This window comes from Lindgomyces ingoldianus (assembly GCF_010093535.1).
Source record: "Lindgomyces ingoldianus strain ATCC 200398 unplaced genomic scaffold BDR25scaffold_1, whole genome shotgun sequence".
Lineage (NCBI taxonomy): Eukaryota > Fungi > Ascomycota > Dothideomycetes > Pleosporales > Lindgomycetaceae > Lindgomyces > Lindgomyces ingoldianus.
In genome coordinates this window covers 720494-735002 of record NW_022985162.1, presented here as the reverse complement: position 1 = coordinate 735002, position 14509 = coordinate 720494, and the positions used below count along the sequence as shown (strand labels likewise).

Below are 14509 nucleotides of genomic sequence, written 5' to 3'. Positions count from 1 at the left end.
GGATACGTGCAAGCTAATCCGTACTTAGATACTCATATAGAAGAAGGTAATCAATCACAAAGGCAGGCAGTCGCCTCATAGAAAGATATGAGTAAAAGCTTTTATTGTTCAAATAGGAGTCAGAGTAAGAGTAGGGAGAACATCGTCTATCCACCACACCCAACCATTAAGCCATTTATCCATCGACATAGAGAGGAGGGTGTTCCACACGCCGCCAACACATTCAAAAGACAGTGATCGAACAAACAAGAGGCAGCAAAACAGAAAGCAGGAAGCATGAATAATAGGGGAGAATCGGCTAAGCCATCAAGCGTTCTCGGGGTGCAAGTTTTGGACGCGGATACTGGGTGCAGGATCTCACATAGCCAATGTCGAGATACAAGGGCCGAAGCACTTTACTCCTCGTCAGACTCTTCATCGCTCTCGGCCTCGTTCAGCGCCACAATGAACTTCTCCGCCGACTTGCGAACGCTTTTGCTCGTCTTGATGTCGACGTACTTCTTGCTGGCCTTGGAGCCCCAGGCCTTGAGGGTCTCCTCCGAGATGATATCGTACTCATAGTACTTGGCTAAGATCATAGAAACCTTGGGGATTAGCTCCGGCTTCTCGATTCCGACATACTTCTCGGTGCCGCCAAGGAAAGCTTTCTCGTGACGTTCGGAGGTCACCATCTTCTTGAGCATAGGGGCGCGCTTCTCAATCTGCTTAACGATGTTGGTATCGAAGAGCGTCAATGCAAGGACAAAGAGGGTTCGGTGCTTCTTCTCGATACCGAGTTCCTGGGCCTTGAGATAGATATCGACATTGTCAAGGTGATCGCGGCCACCCTTGTCAGCAGCGGTTTTCTCGATCCAAATTCCGAAAATGTCGTAGTCGCTAGACTCGCCATTGGCACCTTCTTCATCATCATCGACGACGAGAGCACGCTTCAGGTCATCTGGGAGCTCCTTGGCACGAGCCTTGACGGCCTCCTCAGAGACATCAACGGACCATTGGACCTCCTTGGTGTCCTCGACATCGATTTCTTTGGCGCCCTCATTGATCTGACGGGTGAGCTCGTCGTCACTGCCGGCTTCAAGCTCGACTTCGCCGTTCTCCTCGGCATGGTCGGATGCACTGTCACCAGGGCTCACGCCGTTCTGGGACTCTTCGTCGGCATGAGCCTCGGCCTCTTTGCGGGCACGACGCTCGGCCTTCTTTGTGGACTTGTCCTTCTTTCCCTTCTTGGGTTGGTTCTTCAAGATGAACGAGCTGAGCTTCAAGCGCAGATCGACGTCGGTACGCTGGCCGCAGGCCTTGCAGTCCAGCACAATGCGGCCGTCTTTGATATTGACGTCGGTCTCAGGGTTCTTGCATTTCTTGCAGAGAACGAATTTGGAAATGAAGCCATCCAAGTAGTCCTGGAGCTTGCTAGCGTCGTGGGCGCCGTTGATGATCCAGCGATCGTCGCTAGGGTTGGTGTTGGTCTGGGCGCCCAGCTCAAAGCCGAAGTACTTGATGACATCTGGAGACGTGTCAGTCTGTGAGAGGTGAACGCTTGGCGAGGGGGTTACTCACATGCAGGAGGACGGGCCAAGGACTGGGCGACACTGCTCAAATTAACAATGACGGTCTTGATGCCGTTACCCTTGCCTTCGATCTTAGACTGCAGACGCTCCATCTTGTAGCGGTAGAAGGGGTCGGTGACATCGCGGCGAATATTGATGGTGGCCATGGTTGCTGTTGGGGGAGGGTGAGGAGGAAGTCGATGGGGCTGGCGCGCTTACTTTTGGAGAAGCGGGCGGACGAGTATAGGGGAAGCGGAAACGCTGAGGATGGCGGAAAGAGACATGCAGTAGACGCAGTGTCTGGGGATTCTGGGGGAGAGGATCTCGGAGGACGTGAGGTCAGGGAAACAAGCTAGCCGTTGGTACAGTGGTGGGGACTGCACGGTTTCCGCGTCCTGCGAAATGGTTGCAGCTCGGGCGGAGGGTCGAGTCGGAAGGCGTAGCTTTGGCACGAATACATATACTGCAGTTGTCGATGACTGGCGATGGTTTGGTGCTTGTAGCGGTCCCCAAGGGCAAGGTGGCGGGTTGGGAGACAGGCCGCAGGATTGCGACGCCTATGGGAGGGGCTTTGACGGACGGTTTGGTGGTGGCTAAAGGGAAGCAGAACCGCTGGGGGCTCTAGCGGGGAATTTTGTTACTGGAAGTGGTGCCGGCGGCGGGGTGAAGTGTGAGTGCAGTGGTGGTGGAGCGGAGGAGCAGTGTCGAGGGCTAGAGGATTATTTATGGGGGAGGTGCGGAGTTCTGAAAATCGGACCTTGGAACCCAACCAGGCCGGCCACGCAGCCGCAGTGAGTGCGAGCGGCACACAACAAAGCGCAATCACAAATCGCAAATCACAAACCACAGCCGCCGCCTCTGCTATGTGGCAGAGCGCCCTCAAACACTTGCGGCCCCGGCAGATACTCGCCTGCGGTTGTGCAAGCAGTTGCTGCGGAGAAGGCGTCGCGTCTTGACGCGATTTGGGAGCACGCAGTGTGGTTGTTCCGACTACTCACGACAGTAAAATTTTCATATCGCGGGAAGCATCTCGTCACTGCTCTGCCGTCCAGCCGCGCCGAGCAAGCTGGCAGCAATTTGTTCCCCTTAGCCAACCTGTGACTGTTCTGCTCGCATTCCTCCTCGTTCTGACCGACTGCCCAAGCCACTTCCGCCTTCCTCCATCTCATCCTTCTCATCCCTCTGCACGCTCTTAGCGTCCTCAGGTCCAAGTGTCCTTCAGGTGCTGATGCCTGGCAGCATCACCAACTCTAAGACCCTTCAGTGCTGTTCGTCGAGCATTGCGCCTCGACATCCCTGTCTGTGCTCCGCCAAACCCTTCGTCAAACTCTTGGTAGGCTTACCCTCCCCTCTATATCATAGTCGGACCGGACACACCCGTGTTGGCTGGCACTGACGCCCCAATTCGCCCCAATCACTCTCGCGCAGAGATGCAGAAGCCTCTCGTCGACTACTCGCTATATCTCGTGACAGACTCTACAGAGGCCATTCTTGGGGAAAGGAATCTCGTCGACGTAGTGGAACAGGCAATTGCGGGAGGCACGTGAACGCACCTGTATCCCTGCCGACGACCTCAAGTACTAAAATTCCATGCAGGTGTCACTGTAGTGCAATACAGAGACAAAACAAGTGATACTGGTGTGCTTATCCACACTGCAAAAGAGCTCCATAAAATATGCCAGAAGGGCAACGTTCCTCTAATTGTCAATGACCGGGTAGACGTTGTCCTCGCCGTGGGGTGTGAGGGCGTGCACTTGGGCCAAGATGACATGGATATCGTAACGGCTCGGAAAATCCTGGGCCAGGACAAGATAATAGGTGCTACAGTCTCTTCCATCAAAGAGGCTCAGGTGGCCGTCGAAGCTGGAGCAGACTATCTCGGCATCGGAACACTCTACGCCACAGCAACGAAAAAGGATACGAAGAGTATCATTGGCATCAATGGTATCCGCAAGATCCTTTATTACCTATCTCATCAAAAGGATGATGCCGCTCAAATTGTCAAGTCCGTTTGCATTGGAGGAGTCAACGCATCCAATGTCCAGCGAGTACGCTACCAACTGCACCCACCTTCTGGGTCACAGCCGCAAAAGGTCCTGGATGGGGTCGCCATCGTGAGCGCCATCATGGCCGCTGAGCATCCTCAAGCCGCAGCCAGCCATCTCAAGCTACTCCTGGACACGCCTCCCCCATTCAAAGTAAAATCCACCACTGCCGTCTCCATCCCCGAGACCGAGCAAGATGAGATAAACTCAATCCGCACTGCAACCACCAAGGCTATAGTCGCCGTGTCTAACCAGAAACCCCTCTCCCACAACATGACCAACCTCGTCGTCCAGAACTTCGCCGCCAATGTCGCCCTCTGCATCGGCGCCTCTCCCATAATGTCTAACAACGGAGACGAGGCGCCTGACCTTGCACGCCTCGGCGGTGGACTAGTTATCAACATGGGCACGGCAACCCCCGACTCACTAGCCAACCACCAAAAAGCAATAGAAGCCTACAATTCCGTCGGCGGACCCATCGTCCTTGACCCTGTTGGGGCAGGAGCAACCGCTGCGAGAAAAGAAGCTCTCGCGTTTTTGATGGCATCTGGGTACTTCGACCTGATCAAAGGCAACGAGCGAGAAATCATGGCTGTAGCGCGAGCCTCTGGTTTTGTGCTGCATGACAGCGAAAGCAAAAGCAGTCAACAACGAGGCGTCGACAGCGGCACCTCGCTTTTCAGCTTCGAGGAGAAAGCCTACCTGGTATCTCGAATTGCATTGCGGGAACGAAACGTCGTTCTCATGACGGGGAAAGTGGACATTGTCAGCGACGGCATGCGCACCTACAGCATCTCCAACGGACACAGCTTGCTTGGAGAGATCACTGGCAGTGGATGTGCGCTGGGCACCACGCTAGCCGCTTATATGGCCGCGAATCCAGAAGACAAGCTTCTAGCATGTGTGGCTGGGATCGTGCACTACGACGTTGCAGGCCAGGTGGCTGGTGCAGGAGATGTTCAAGGCCCAGGAACCTTTATTCCAGCTTTCTTGGACCAGCTGTCCAAGACTCGGACGCAAGTTATGAACAAAGCGTATAGCGATATCGCCTTCAGGATGGAAGTCAAACCCATTAAGAATATTCCAGATTGTGGGCTCCTGCGGGAATTGTAGGGTATGCTGTAGGTTTCTTTGCGCAGAAAGTCTTCTAATATATCCTCCTTCAGGCCCGTAGAATGCTCCATGTTGTCAATAGAGTTTCGGCCTACTGCGCCACAAAGCTGAGAGCAGGCAGGCGTTGGTATATATATAGCTCGCAAAACTTGAATCCAGCCACTGCGAATTGGAGTGTGTGAGGAATTCCAGCAGAAATTATCAGGATTATCAACAGCGAGCTAACTTTGCTCCCACGATGCAAACCATAAGACAAGTACGAATAGTAATTGGAGACTCCTATGGCTGGGAATTACGCTCAATGAAGAAGACTAATCTAAGCATCCTTTTCTAGTCCCAAAATACAAAAATAAGTCCCAGAACACCACACCTCACCACTGCTCAGATAGTGTACGCGCCTGGGGTCTTGCACATCTCTAGCGTCTCCGTAGAAGCATCATGCCCAAGCTTCCCCTCTCCTGCCACTCTTTACTCACACTCCCATACTTGGCTTGCCAGGCAAAGAAATACAACAATGCCGCTAACGGCTGGCCCACCAAACAAAAGCTAATCCAAAAGATCATATTGCCTGCCATCTTCCCCCTTATCCCTTTCATCTTCTGCAGCGCATCAGTGAGGGCAATGAGCGGGATCTGGAACATCATGCCCGCAAACGCCACGCCTAAGACATTGTGTGTAGGAACCCCGACAAGCAGTTCATGCAAAGCTCCCGAGATAAGGAAGACGATGATTTGGGCAAGGGCGGGTGGACAGCCTCGACCGACGAGCGGAGAGTAGATGTGGCGGCGCATGAAGTTCGTGACGGGTTTGTTCCACGTGGTCCAGTATGTGCGGATACTGCTTACGTTCCACCAGTCGCCGTAGAACTCGCGGTCAGCAAATCGCATCATTTCGGCGAGGGCGTTGAGGAAAGATTGAAAGATGGCGAAGAAACCGCAGAGCCAACAGAAGAGTGAGATGGTGGAGAGCTTCATAACGCGCTCGGCGATGGAGACGAAGTCGAGGGTGAAGATCTTGTCGAGCGAGTTCTGGAGTAAAGGCGCGGCATACTGAGCAGATGCGATCCAGATTACAATGCTGAGGCCCACGACTTCAAGGAGGTGCCGGAAGACGAAGGCCCAGCGGATGTGAGTGGTGCGAGGATAGACCGGCTGGTAGACGAGGGTTGGGGCCCACCAGAAGTAGCAGAGGTTTCGCCAGTTGATATTCTTGGGGTATGGACACGATTGATAAATCTCAGGCAGTGGCTGAGAATTGTTCGGGTTCAAGAGAGCATGACGAAGATCGCGGTTTGTGAACGCGTATGAGCATACTTTCAGCCAGACAATGACGGCGTGGAGCTCGCACAGCGTGCCGATGCCGGGATGGTGGATGTGGTAGTAAACGACGGTGGTAGCTATCATGAGATTGAATGTAGCATTGATGCCGTGGAGGAAGGCCACAATTCGCCATGTCGAATTGAAGCTTCGTCGGGCTTGTGCTTGCTTTGTGGGGGTGTCATGGTCGTCACCAGCCTTCTTCATGCGCGCGAGGGCACCTCTAGCTTGCTGGGCAGCGGCCAGCTCGATTATGAAAGCGACGAAGAGGTGACATGGGACGAGAAGGTAGAGGAGCAGGCCGTACACCACGTCTTGTCGTCTGTAATCGTGGCAGTGGATGCATATTAAAACCCCATACTACAAAGATGAGCAGCGGAGGAGATAGAGGGGACAATCGACGTACCTTTCTAAAGTTTTCAATCATCAATCTGAGGTTCGAAACGACTAGGTACATGTTAGGACGCAAGTTACTTCTTCGCGACTTGAGGCAAGCATACTGAGAACCAATACCATCAAATTGCGAAAGCCCACAAAGTTGGGCGTCTTCTCTGCGTCTTGACTGAGGCAGGAGTTCCGCCCCACCGAATGTGTGGCAAAGACATGTCTGTACTTGGAATCTCGCATTTGCTTGCGCGAGCTAGGAACGGGCTGAGTCGACTCGCCATTGTACATGGCCCTGAGGTTGATGTTGGGCACGTCGGTGCTGGTGGCAATTGCAGTGTTGACGAGGGTCGCCATGGCGAGGGATATGCAATTGGGGGTGCGAGCTGGCGGACCAATAGCTGATATGGGGTTTGGGATTAAAAATGTGGTGGGTGAGGAATTTCGCAGACGGCAGATTGCGGCGATGGGGTACGGGATCCGTAGTGGGAATGGACGATGGGATGAAACAGCTACGCTGGGAGCAGCTCTGATGGTCGGAAGCGGAGACACAATTCCATGGCTAGAAAAGGGCGGGCCTAGTCTAGGTGATATGGGCAAAAAGTGTTGGGAGCAGCTATCGGATTCTGGTGGAGATGGAGGCAGGTAGCGGGGTTGCGATTCTGCATGCACATTGGGCCGTGCTCTTCACCGCAGTGGCTGGTGGCTCTGGGGGCAGTGGTGGCTCTGGGGCATTATTGTAGTGGCCGGCCATAGGCATGCACTTGTTCGTTTCCGCTACGCCCTCACCCTAAAGTCGCCAACTTCAGCGCAGAAACATAGCAACACCACGCAAGGAAATTTAAGTGAAAACACTACACATAGAGAGGCATTGCAAGGCAATCATTTCCATATAAGCAACAGTCTATCTTTCTGTAAGCTTGGGTGGTGGTGTAGCGGAAGAGTGTTGTATTGATGTGGAGCCTCGACTGGCAGCCATGATACATAGAGAGGTACAGGCACTAGGAGATAGTGGCCTGGCCGGGTTACGCTTTCTTTTTGTAGTTATATGGGAATGTGCTGTTGAAATTGGCCCAGCTTTGGTGTTCTTCGCAGAGCGGAAACGATATCATGCACCTGGGTGAATTAACTCGTTTCCGATCTGTGAAGAACACTAAAGTTAGGCTAACTTTAGCAGCGCGTTTCGAGATGGCAACAGTAGAAAGATAGACTTCTTTCTGTATAGAAATACTTGCCTTGTAAATATCTTTTGTATACAACTTTTTTATGAAGTTTTATTTCGGTAGCATTGCCACGTTTATTTCCGGAAGTTGGGGACTTTGTGTTCGCGATTTGGTGAGGCGGAAAGCGGAAACGATTTCGTTGATGGCTGTGGTGGCTCTGTGGCCGTGGTGGCTCTGTGGCTAGTGCCCAAGCTAGCCCTCATCGGGGGTTTCGCGATGGCTTGACGACTGACGAGCTTCAACTCCTCGACAAAGCAGCAGCCAACAAGCTCCACTCTCCCCACTCCACTCCCACTCCCACTGCCGCTCTACAAGCCACGTCCCCGCAACTGCTAGCCTAGGAGCACTCCATCTTCCATGCTGCCTACCTGAGAGCGCACGTCTTCTCTCGCACCTGCCTTTCACCATGGAGCGCGGTGAATACCATCCGCCGCAGTTCGAGGGCGGCCAACGTCCTCGACCGAAGCGTGAGTAATAAATCATCCCTTCCAATCAAGTGAAGCACTCCCGCGCAAACCGAGTTCCTTTTCTTTCTGTCGTCCTCTGCCCAGAACACTCAGCCCTCCATCGCCGTAGCAATGATCACAATGCCGTGGGGCCAGCGGGAGGAAGAGGGACAACGAGCAGGAGCAGCTATATGGAAAACTGGCTGACACTGGCTGACATGGATGATTCAGGACCCGTCACGGATTACGGCTCGACGACTGTCCAATGGACGCGCAATCGGCGCCCGCAGTACAAACACATCTCCCCGCCTGAGATCGAGCGTCCGAGTCCTAGCTATATCGTTGATGTACGTTTTGCAATCACGGCCGTCTGCAGTATCTGCTGTCTAACGCATTGCAGATGGTACCTCCCGCCGGCCGCATCACTAGCGCCGCCGACTCCATCCCCGTCAAGGCGCTCCACTCGTCGCTGAACAAGGTCAAGCACCCGATCAATGTGGTCAAATGGACGCCCGAAGGTCGGCGTCTGCTCACAGGCTCCACCAGTGGAGAGTTTACACTGTGGAATGGCCAAGGCTTCAACTTCGAGACCATCATGCAAGCTCACGAATCTGCCGTCCGCGCCGCCGTCTACACCCACACCGACGATTGGCTCCTCTCGGCAGATCAGAATGGCATTGTCAAGTACTGGCTGCCCAACTTCAACAATGTCAAGGAGTTCCAAGCCCACGACCAAGCAGTCCGTGGTCTGGCCATCGCCCCTACTGACGCTAAATTCGTCACATGTGCAGATGATGCTACCCTCAAGATCTGGGACTTCACCACTGGCGATGAGCACTCCACTTTGACGGGACACTCCTGGGAAGTCAAGTCTGTCGACTGGCATCCTTCCAAGGGACTACTTGTATCCGGCTCCAAAGACCACACTATCAAGCTGTGGGATCCTAGGACCGGCCGCTGTCTGGAGACATTGCATGGCCACAAAAACACCATTGCAAAGACGCTGTTCTGTCCTACACACCCTGATATGCTCGCCACCTGTGCTCGTGACCATACAGCCCGTATCTTTGACATCCGAATGATGCGCGATGTGCTCCTCCTCAAGGGAAACGAAAAGGACATCATCACCATGGCCTGGCATCCTCAGCACCGCAACCTACTCTCGACGGGTGGTGTCGACGGGAGTATCAAACACTATCTTTTGAACGAGCAGAACCCTCCTCCGGGCGCCCCGCACACTCTGTCGGTGTATGATGACCCGAACCCCAAGAAAGCTCCCATCCAGTCCATCTATCCAGCCCATAGCATTAACTATGCCCACGATTTCACTGTCTGGACTCTTGACTATCACCCGCTTGGCCATCTCCTAGCGTCTGGCTCTAACGACCGTGTTACGCGCTTCTGGGGACGCGCACGACCGGGCGATACCGCCTGCTTTAGCGATCGGTATCATATTGGTCAGACAGCAGCGGAAGCCCAAGGTACCTACGATCGCGGTCAAGGTCGAAGGCAGCAGCGTGACGAAGAAGAACAGGAAGCCGAGGATGAAGCCGAGGGCCTCGTTGATCAAAAGATGCCCTCCAAGAATTCAGGTGTACCACTTCTTCCCCCTGGCCTCACCCTTCCTGGCATCACTCCCGCAAACGACGGAACTAGTAGCGCGCTTCCAGGGATTGGGGGTGCACCTCCACCAATGCCGCCTAGCCATCCTCCGCTGCCCATGCTGCCCACGGGCTTGCCGCCACCGCCGGGGCCATTTCCAGGGTTCCCTCCTGGCAGGAATCCGTTCGAGGGCATTGACCCAGGTAGACTTGTGGAGATGTTGGCGTCTGGCACAATTCCCCCCCCTCCTCCTCCTCCTCTACCTCTCCCTAACGCCGCGACTGGTCAGTTCCCGCCGCCCATTCCGCCGAACTTCCCGTTTCCGCCGGGTATTCCTCCAGGTATTCCGCCACCACCACCTGGAATGACACTTCCACCAGGCTTTCCCCCGCCCCCTGCAGGATTCGTTCCACCGCTTCCAGGGAGTGCTATGAGTGTTGCTGTAGCTGCGCCGAACGGTGGAGGATCTGCGAACGGAGAGAGTGGAAGCGGAGGCGTGAGGAAGCGAGCACCGTTGCCGAGTCAGCAGGACAGTCTGAAGGAGCAAATGAGGCAGGGGAAGTATCGACGGGCGAGATGAAAACCCAAATGAAGTCAATGTTGTTATCCTAAAGCATAGGTAGGACTTTTCAGGGCATAGCTCGGTGCTTGGGAGTTTACGGGACGCACACTAACTGGACGGCCAATTTGGCGGATCAATACCCTTTTGTTCGGGCATTCGGATGTAATTGTAACTAGAAAGTAGAGGAATGCTATCTCATGCTGGCCTTGTAAGTACTTCAAAATTTTCGCTAGTGCCTAAAACGTAACAGATATTCTGATCTCGGCAATGGTCTCTCCTTAAGCTGAAACTGCATGTTTGTAGGAAGGGGAAGAGTGAGGTCAGAAGTGTCGAAAGCATATGTTATCACATAACGTAGAATATAACCAAACGAAAGTCCATCTATTGACCCTCTTGCTGGAGTAAGGGAGAAAGCCAACGGAGTGCAACTCTCCGTCGTATATCACCACCTGTTATTCTCTATGTAAGGTGACAGGATGCAGCAGGTGTTACTCTGGTATCAACATTGCTACAAGCGGTAAGGACTTTTAACCCACGATAGATACTGCAACGGATGTAGCAATCTTATAAGGATCAGATTCTGTGATACTTGGTACAGAAGTCATTGCATCGTTTCTGTAGGGATTCCGCGTGCTCCTGCTAGCCTTCATTATCAGCGGAACCCCCAACCATCGTAACCGTCCATGTTGCTAATTCCGCTGCTTTCCCAAGACTTCCAAGGAAATGCTAACCAGAAAACGAGTGGATATCATGCAAACCATACCCCCAGCACCATGCAAAGCCAGCCAACAAAAAAAGGAGAAGAAGACGAAGAAGAGTGAGGCAAAAGCACAAGACCCCCCAAGCGGTTCCAGTTTACATACCCTCCACACATGCACACTGTCAACAGCTTTCCAGCCAAGGCTTCAGAAGATCTGGCTGGTTGAAAGAAAGTTGCCAATGTCTTCGACCAGGGCATTTCGCCGCCTTTCCATGTCCGAATTCCCACTATACAGCACACTATCACGTGCCTTACCTCAGCAGACGCCTATCCCATACCCACAACGACACGTTATCTCGCAAAAGCGCCCTCGGCATCATCCCCCAACCCCCTAAAAGCAATCCTACCATTACTCCTCAAAACCTCACAAATCGTCTCGGCACTCAACTCATACCCACTCTTCCTCCACCTAGCATTCAACCAATCCGCCAAAGCGTCCGCCGAGCAGCTAAACCTTCTCGTGTCCCACTCATGCAGAATGAGATCGATTATCGGTTTATCGGGCAAGGGCTCTGGATTAGGATCTTGCAGTGGGACGCTAGATAGCGGTAACGGCAACGCGCGAGGTGGGAAGGTAACTTCGTAGGCGGTTAGGAAGTGGAGGAGAAGGTGTTCGGTGTGTGGAGGGGAGGTTAGCGTGAGGCCGAACGGCTGGCCGTTGAGTTTGAGCGCTGAGAGAGGGCATGCGGCTGTTGGGTAGCCGGCGGCGGCGGCAAGGGAGGAGAGCGCTGCGTCGCCAGGGGAGACGATTACATCGAGTTGGAGGGAGGAGAAGAGGTGGTCGAGACCTTCTTGGCCGCCAGCCAGTCTGAGGTGTTGGCGGGCTGCGGTGATGGTTTCGCGGGGTGTGGAGGAGCCGAGAGCGGCCATGAGGTCGTTTTGGTGTGGACAGGCTAAGGCCGTCAGTGGTTATGCCCAAACTTGGAGTTTAAAAATACTAGTGATAAATGGGGAACGAGAAAGGTAACGGGAGGCCGTGAGCCACAGGCAGGGAGGCAGGAATCAGTAAGACGTACAAGGCGGGAGAGTGAGTTCTGGATGTTCAAGATTGAAATTTATAATTTCAGCTAACGAGTGTACTTTTGTGATTTTGAACTGGCGAATGAACTCTCCTAGGGATTCTTTAAATTCTTGGTCTATATCCAATCAGTCAGTTAACACATAACTACCACCACAGGTCGTGCGTCATAGCGCAGGCCAAATTTAGGAGACTTACAAACGATCGGCTCAAAAGTATTCTTTCCCTCCAAATTCAAACTCGACTGTGACGGTAACTCAACGGGGTACACGATGTCAACACCCATCTCAATCAGCGACTGGACCACCATCTCGTATTTCTGTACCTGTACGCCCATGTCAGTCCGAGCTCAGCAGTAAGGTACCCTTGTCAATCAATTTCCCAATATCTTGCGCCCTGAAACCAAAATAACAAACAAATGCCAAATTCGGACTCACCATAAAGCGCTCGGCATCCGCGTTGATCCGTCCGCTCTTCCGCCACGACTTCCAAATCGTCGGTTCGGTAAAGCCTATCCTTAGGTTCCCCCACTCTTCCTTGATCCGGAAGCAAGTTTTAGGGACTGGTGTGCTGGTTTCTCTGCTTGTGGGAAGCATCATTGCGTCTAGGAGTGCGACAAGATCTTTCGCTGATTTCGCCATGCCGCCAACGGAATCAAACGTCTTGCTAAGAGTGAATATTCCATCCATAGGTATTTCGCCAACAGTAGGCTTCAACGCGTAGAGTGCAGCTCTGTTCGCAGGAGTGATCAGTGAGCCAATGGTATCCGTACCGATGGCCAGTGTACTGAATCCCGATGCTACGCTTACGGCCGAGCCGGTTGATGAACCTCCTGGAGCAGACAGTTCCCAGTGAAGCTTCTTCTTTGCGATGTGTCGCGCGACGTATGGGGATTGGCATTGGCCACCAACGGCAGACCAGCCTGGAGGCATTGAAGGATTCTTAAGACCGCAGAATTCAGTGAGGTTCGTTTTGCCTAGGATTATCAGGCCCCTCCGTATTAGACGGTCAACTGGTTATCGTTAATCGTGTACTGCGAAAGAATGTCGAATCTAGCTGTTTACCTATTGTGGCGTTTTTCTTCGGTATGCATCCTACAAAGGCGTATGATCCTGCACAGCAATGTTAGCTATTGCCATGTGTATGCGATTGAATATTTTACTTACCAACGGTGGTGTCCATCCCCAGATTGGCGTCAGTCATGATGTTATCTTTTAAAACGATGGGAATTCCATGCAACGGCCCTCTCCGCTTCCCTTTCAACCTCTCGTCATCTAGCCGCCTTGCTATCCTAAGAAGCTCATGCCTCGGTGCTACTGATATCAAAGCTCGCAGCTGTCGGCCCCGCCGATTGTGCTGTTCGATCTGATACAAATAAGACTCCACAATCTCAACACTCGTGATAGCCCCAGCATTTAGCATTTCTGAGAGCTCATAAGCCGAAATTACGAGAGGATCAATGTCCGGGAGCGAAACCTCGCTCGAGGACGCGAAAGAGAGCTTTCTAGCATTGATATGAGCTAGGTAATTGTGAGGGAGCTCTGGCTCGATGTTTGGAGCCAGAGCAGACTTGATGTATCGAAACATTCGTTTGCTGTGATGACAATCACGTCGGGCTGGGGTGGCGTCGCGCCCAATCCGATGGCGGCGGGAGCGGGATCGCGCGCACTGAACTCGTGCTGTGGGGAAATAGAGTTTAAGGCTGAGGCGGAGACGGTGAGAAAAAGCAAAATGGTAAACCTGCGCTTGTGAACTGAACAGCAGCACACAGAAGCTTGACGGAGTAGCAAGATAGTAGTAATGGCGGGTCCTTGACAGGACCCAGAGGTGGGAGCATCCTAAATAAGAAGTCTTCGGTATTACCTGCAGGACGCTCGAGGCCTTGTACAGGCCTGATTCTGTGGCTTTCGGTTTCGCCTATAATCCTCTCTCTAAGTTGACTGACAACGTGTTTTCGGTCAGGGGTGCCGTCCTCAGGACAAGGGATTTCGGTCGACTGTTGGTGGCTTCGGCGTGGCTCTCAGCATTTGCGATGAAGGTGCTCCGTCCAATAATGAGAAGTGCCGCCGAAGATTGCCAGTATTGCTCATACGTGATTCGTAAGAAGCTGAGAGCTACTATGACCGTGATCGTTCTTGGGCAACACCAAGCACTTTTATCCGGGGCGGAAAGCCGCAGGGAGCGTTAGAGGGCTTTGCTCACGTACTCGGCTACCAAGAGAGCAGCGAGGTGGTTGCAGCCCCTCCCAGTCTCTACGCCGCAGGAGAGGTGACATTCAGAAGTCGTGTCGCGCGAATCCGCTCAAAATATTATGGCATTCACTTCGTCTTCCCTTTGCTCTAGCTCAGCAATCGTGGGCTAGGTACTTCTGCAGATATCATATAACTGAGCGACCTGAGACGCTGACACGATCTGACTGCAGGTATCAGCTTTCTTCGCTCTCTCCTTCCCCAGTTTGATGTTTGTAACACATCACGTTCTCGGTAGGATCCG

The 14509-nt window shown here is 53.1% G+C and overlaps 5 protein-coding genes across 5 annotated transcripts; 2 read left to right on the top strand and 3 right to left on the bottom strand.

Moving 5' to 3' along the window:
- Positions 1–395: 395 nt before the first annotated feature.
- Positions 396–1714, bottom strand: BDR25DRAFT_207000 (putative eukaryotic translation initiation factor 5; the record flags this gene model as incomplete). The annotated part of the gene is made up of 2 exons (XM_033684511.1): positions 396–1504; positions 1558–1714. The coding sequence occupies 2 exons, from the start codon at positions 1712–1714 to the stop codon at positions 396–398; spliced, it is 1266 nt and encodes a 421-aa protein (XP_033554445.1).
- Positions 1715–2690: 976 nt separating this feature from the next.
- Positions 2691–4938, top strand: BDR25DRAFT_330334 (TMP-TENI-domain-containing protein). Its single transcript, XM_033692523.1, has 2 exons — positions 2691–3086; positions 3144–4938. The coding sequence occupies exons 1-2, from the start codon at positions 2978–2980 to the stop codon at positions 4703–4705; spliced, it is 1671 nt and encodes a 556-aa protein (XP_033554444.1). The 5' UTR covers positions 2691–2977; the 3' UTR covers positions 4706–4938.
- A 95-nt stretch (positions 4939–5033) lies between these two features.
- On the bottom strand, positions 5034–7009 carry BDR25DRAFT_299489 (uncharacterized protein). Its single transcript, XM_033689165.1, has 3 exons — positions 6522–7009; positions 6428–6468; positions 5034–6381 (listed from the first exon to the last, which is right to left on the bottom strand). Exons 1-3 carry the CDS (start codon positions 6760–6762, stop codon positions 5122–5124), a joined length of 1542 nt encoding a protein of 513 aa, XP_033554443.1. The 5' UTR covers positions 6763–7009; the 3' UTR covers positions 5034–5121.
- Positions 7010–7872: 863 nt separating this feature from the next.
- Positions 7873–10440, top strand: BDR25DRAFT_274865 (WD40 repeat-like protein). The gene is made up of 3 exons (XM_033687443.1): positions 7873–8095; positions 8306–8421; positions 8475–10440. Exons 1-3 carry the CDS (start codon positions 8035–8037, stop codon positions 10254–10256), a joined length of 1959 nt encoding a protein of 652 aa, XP_033554442.1. The 5' UTR covers positions 7873–8034; the 3' UTR covers positions 10257–10440.
- Positions 10441–10833: 393 nt separating this feature from the next.
- On the bottom strand, positions 10834–14015 carry BDR25DRAFT_249687 (amidase signature enzyme). The gene is made up of 6 exons (XM_033686026.1): positions 13183–14015; positions 13081–13128; positions 12454–13028; positions 12215–12341; positions 12015–12134; positions 10834–11891 (listed from the first exon to the last, which is right to left on the bottom strand). Exons 1-6 carry the CDS (start codon positions 13601–13603, stop codon positions 11290–11292), a joined length of 1893 nt encoding a protein of 630 aa, XP_033554441.1. The 5' UTR covers positions 13604–14015; the 3' UTR covers positions 10834–11289.
- Between the last annotated feature and the right edge of the window lie 494 nt (positions 14016–14509).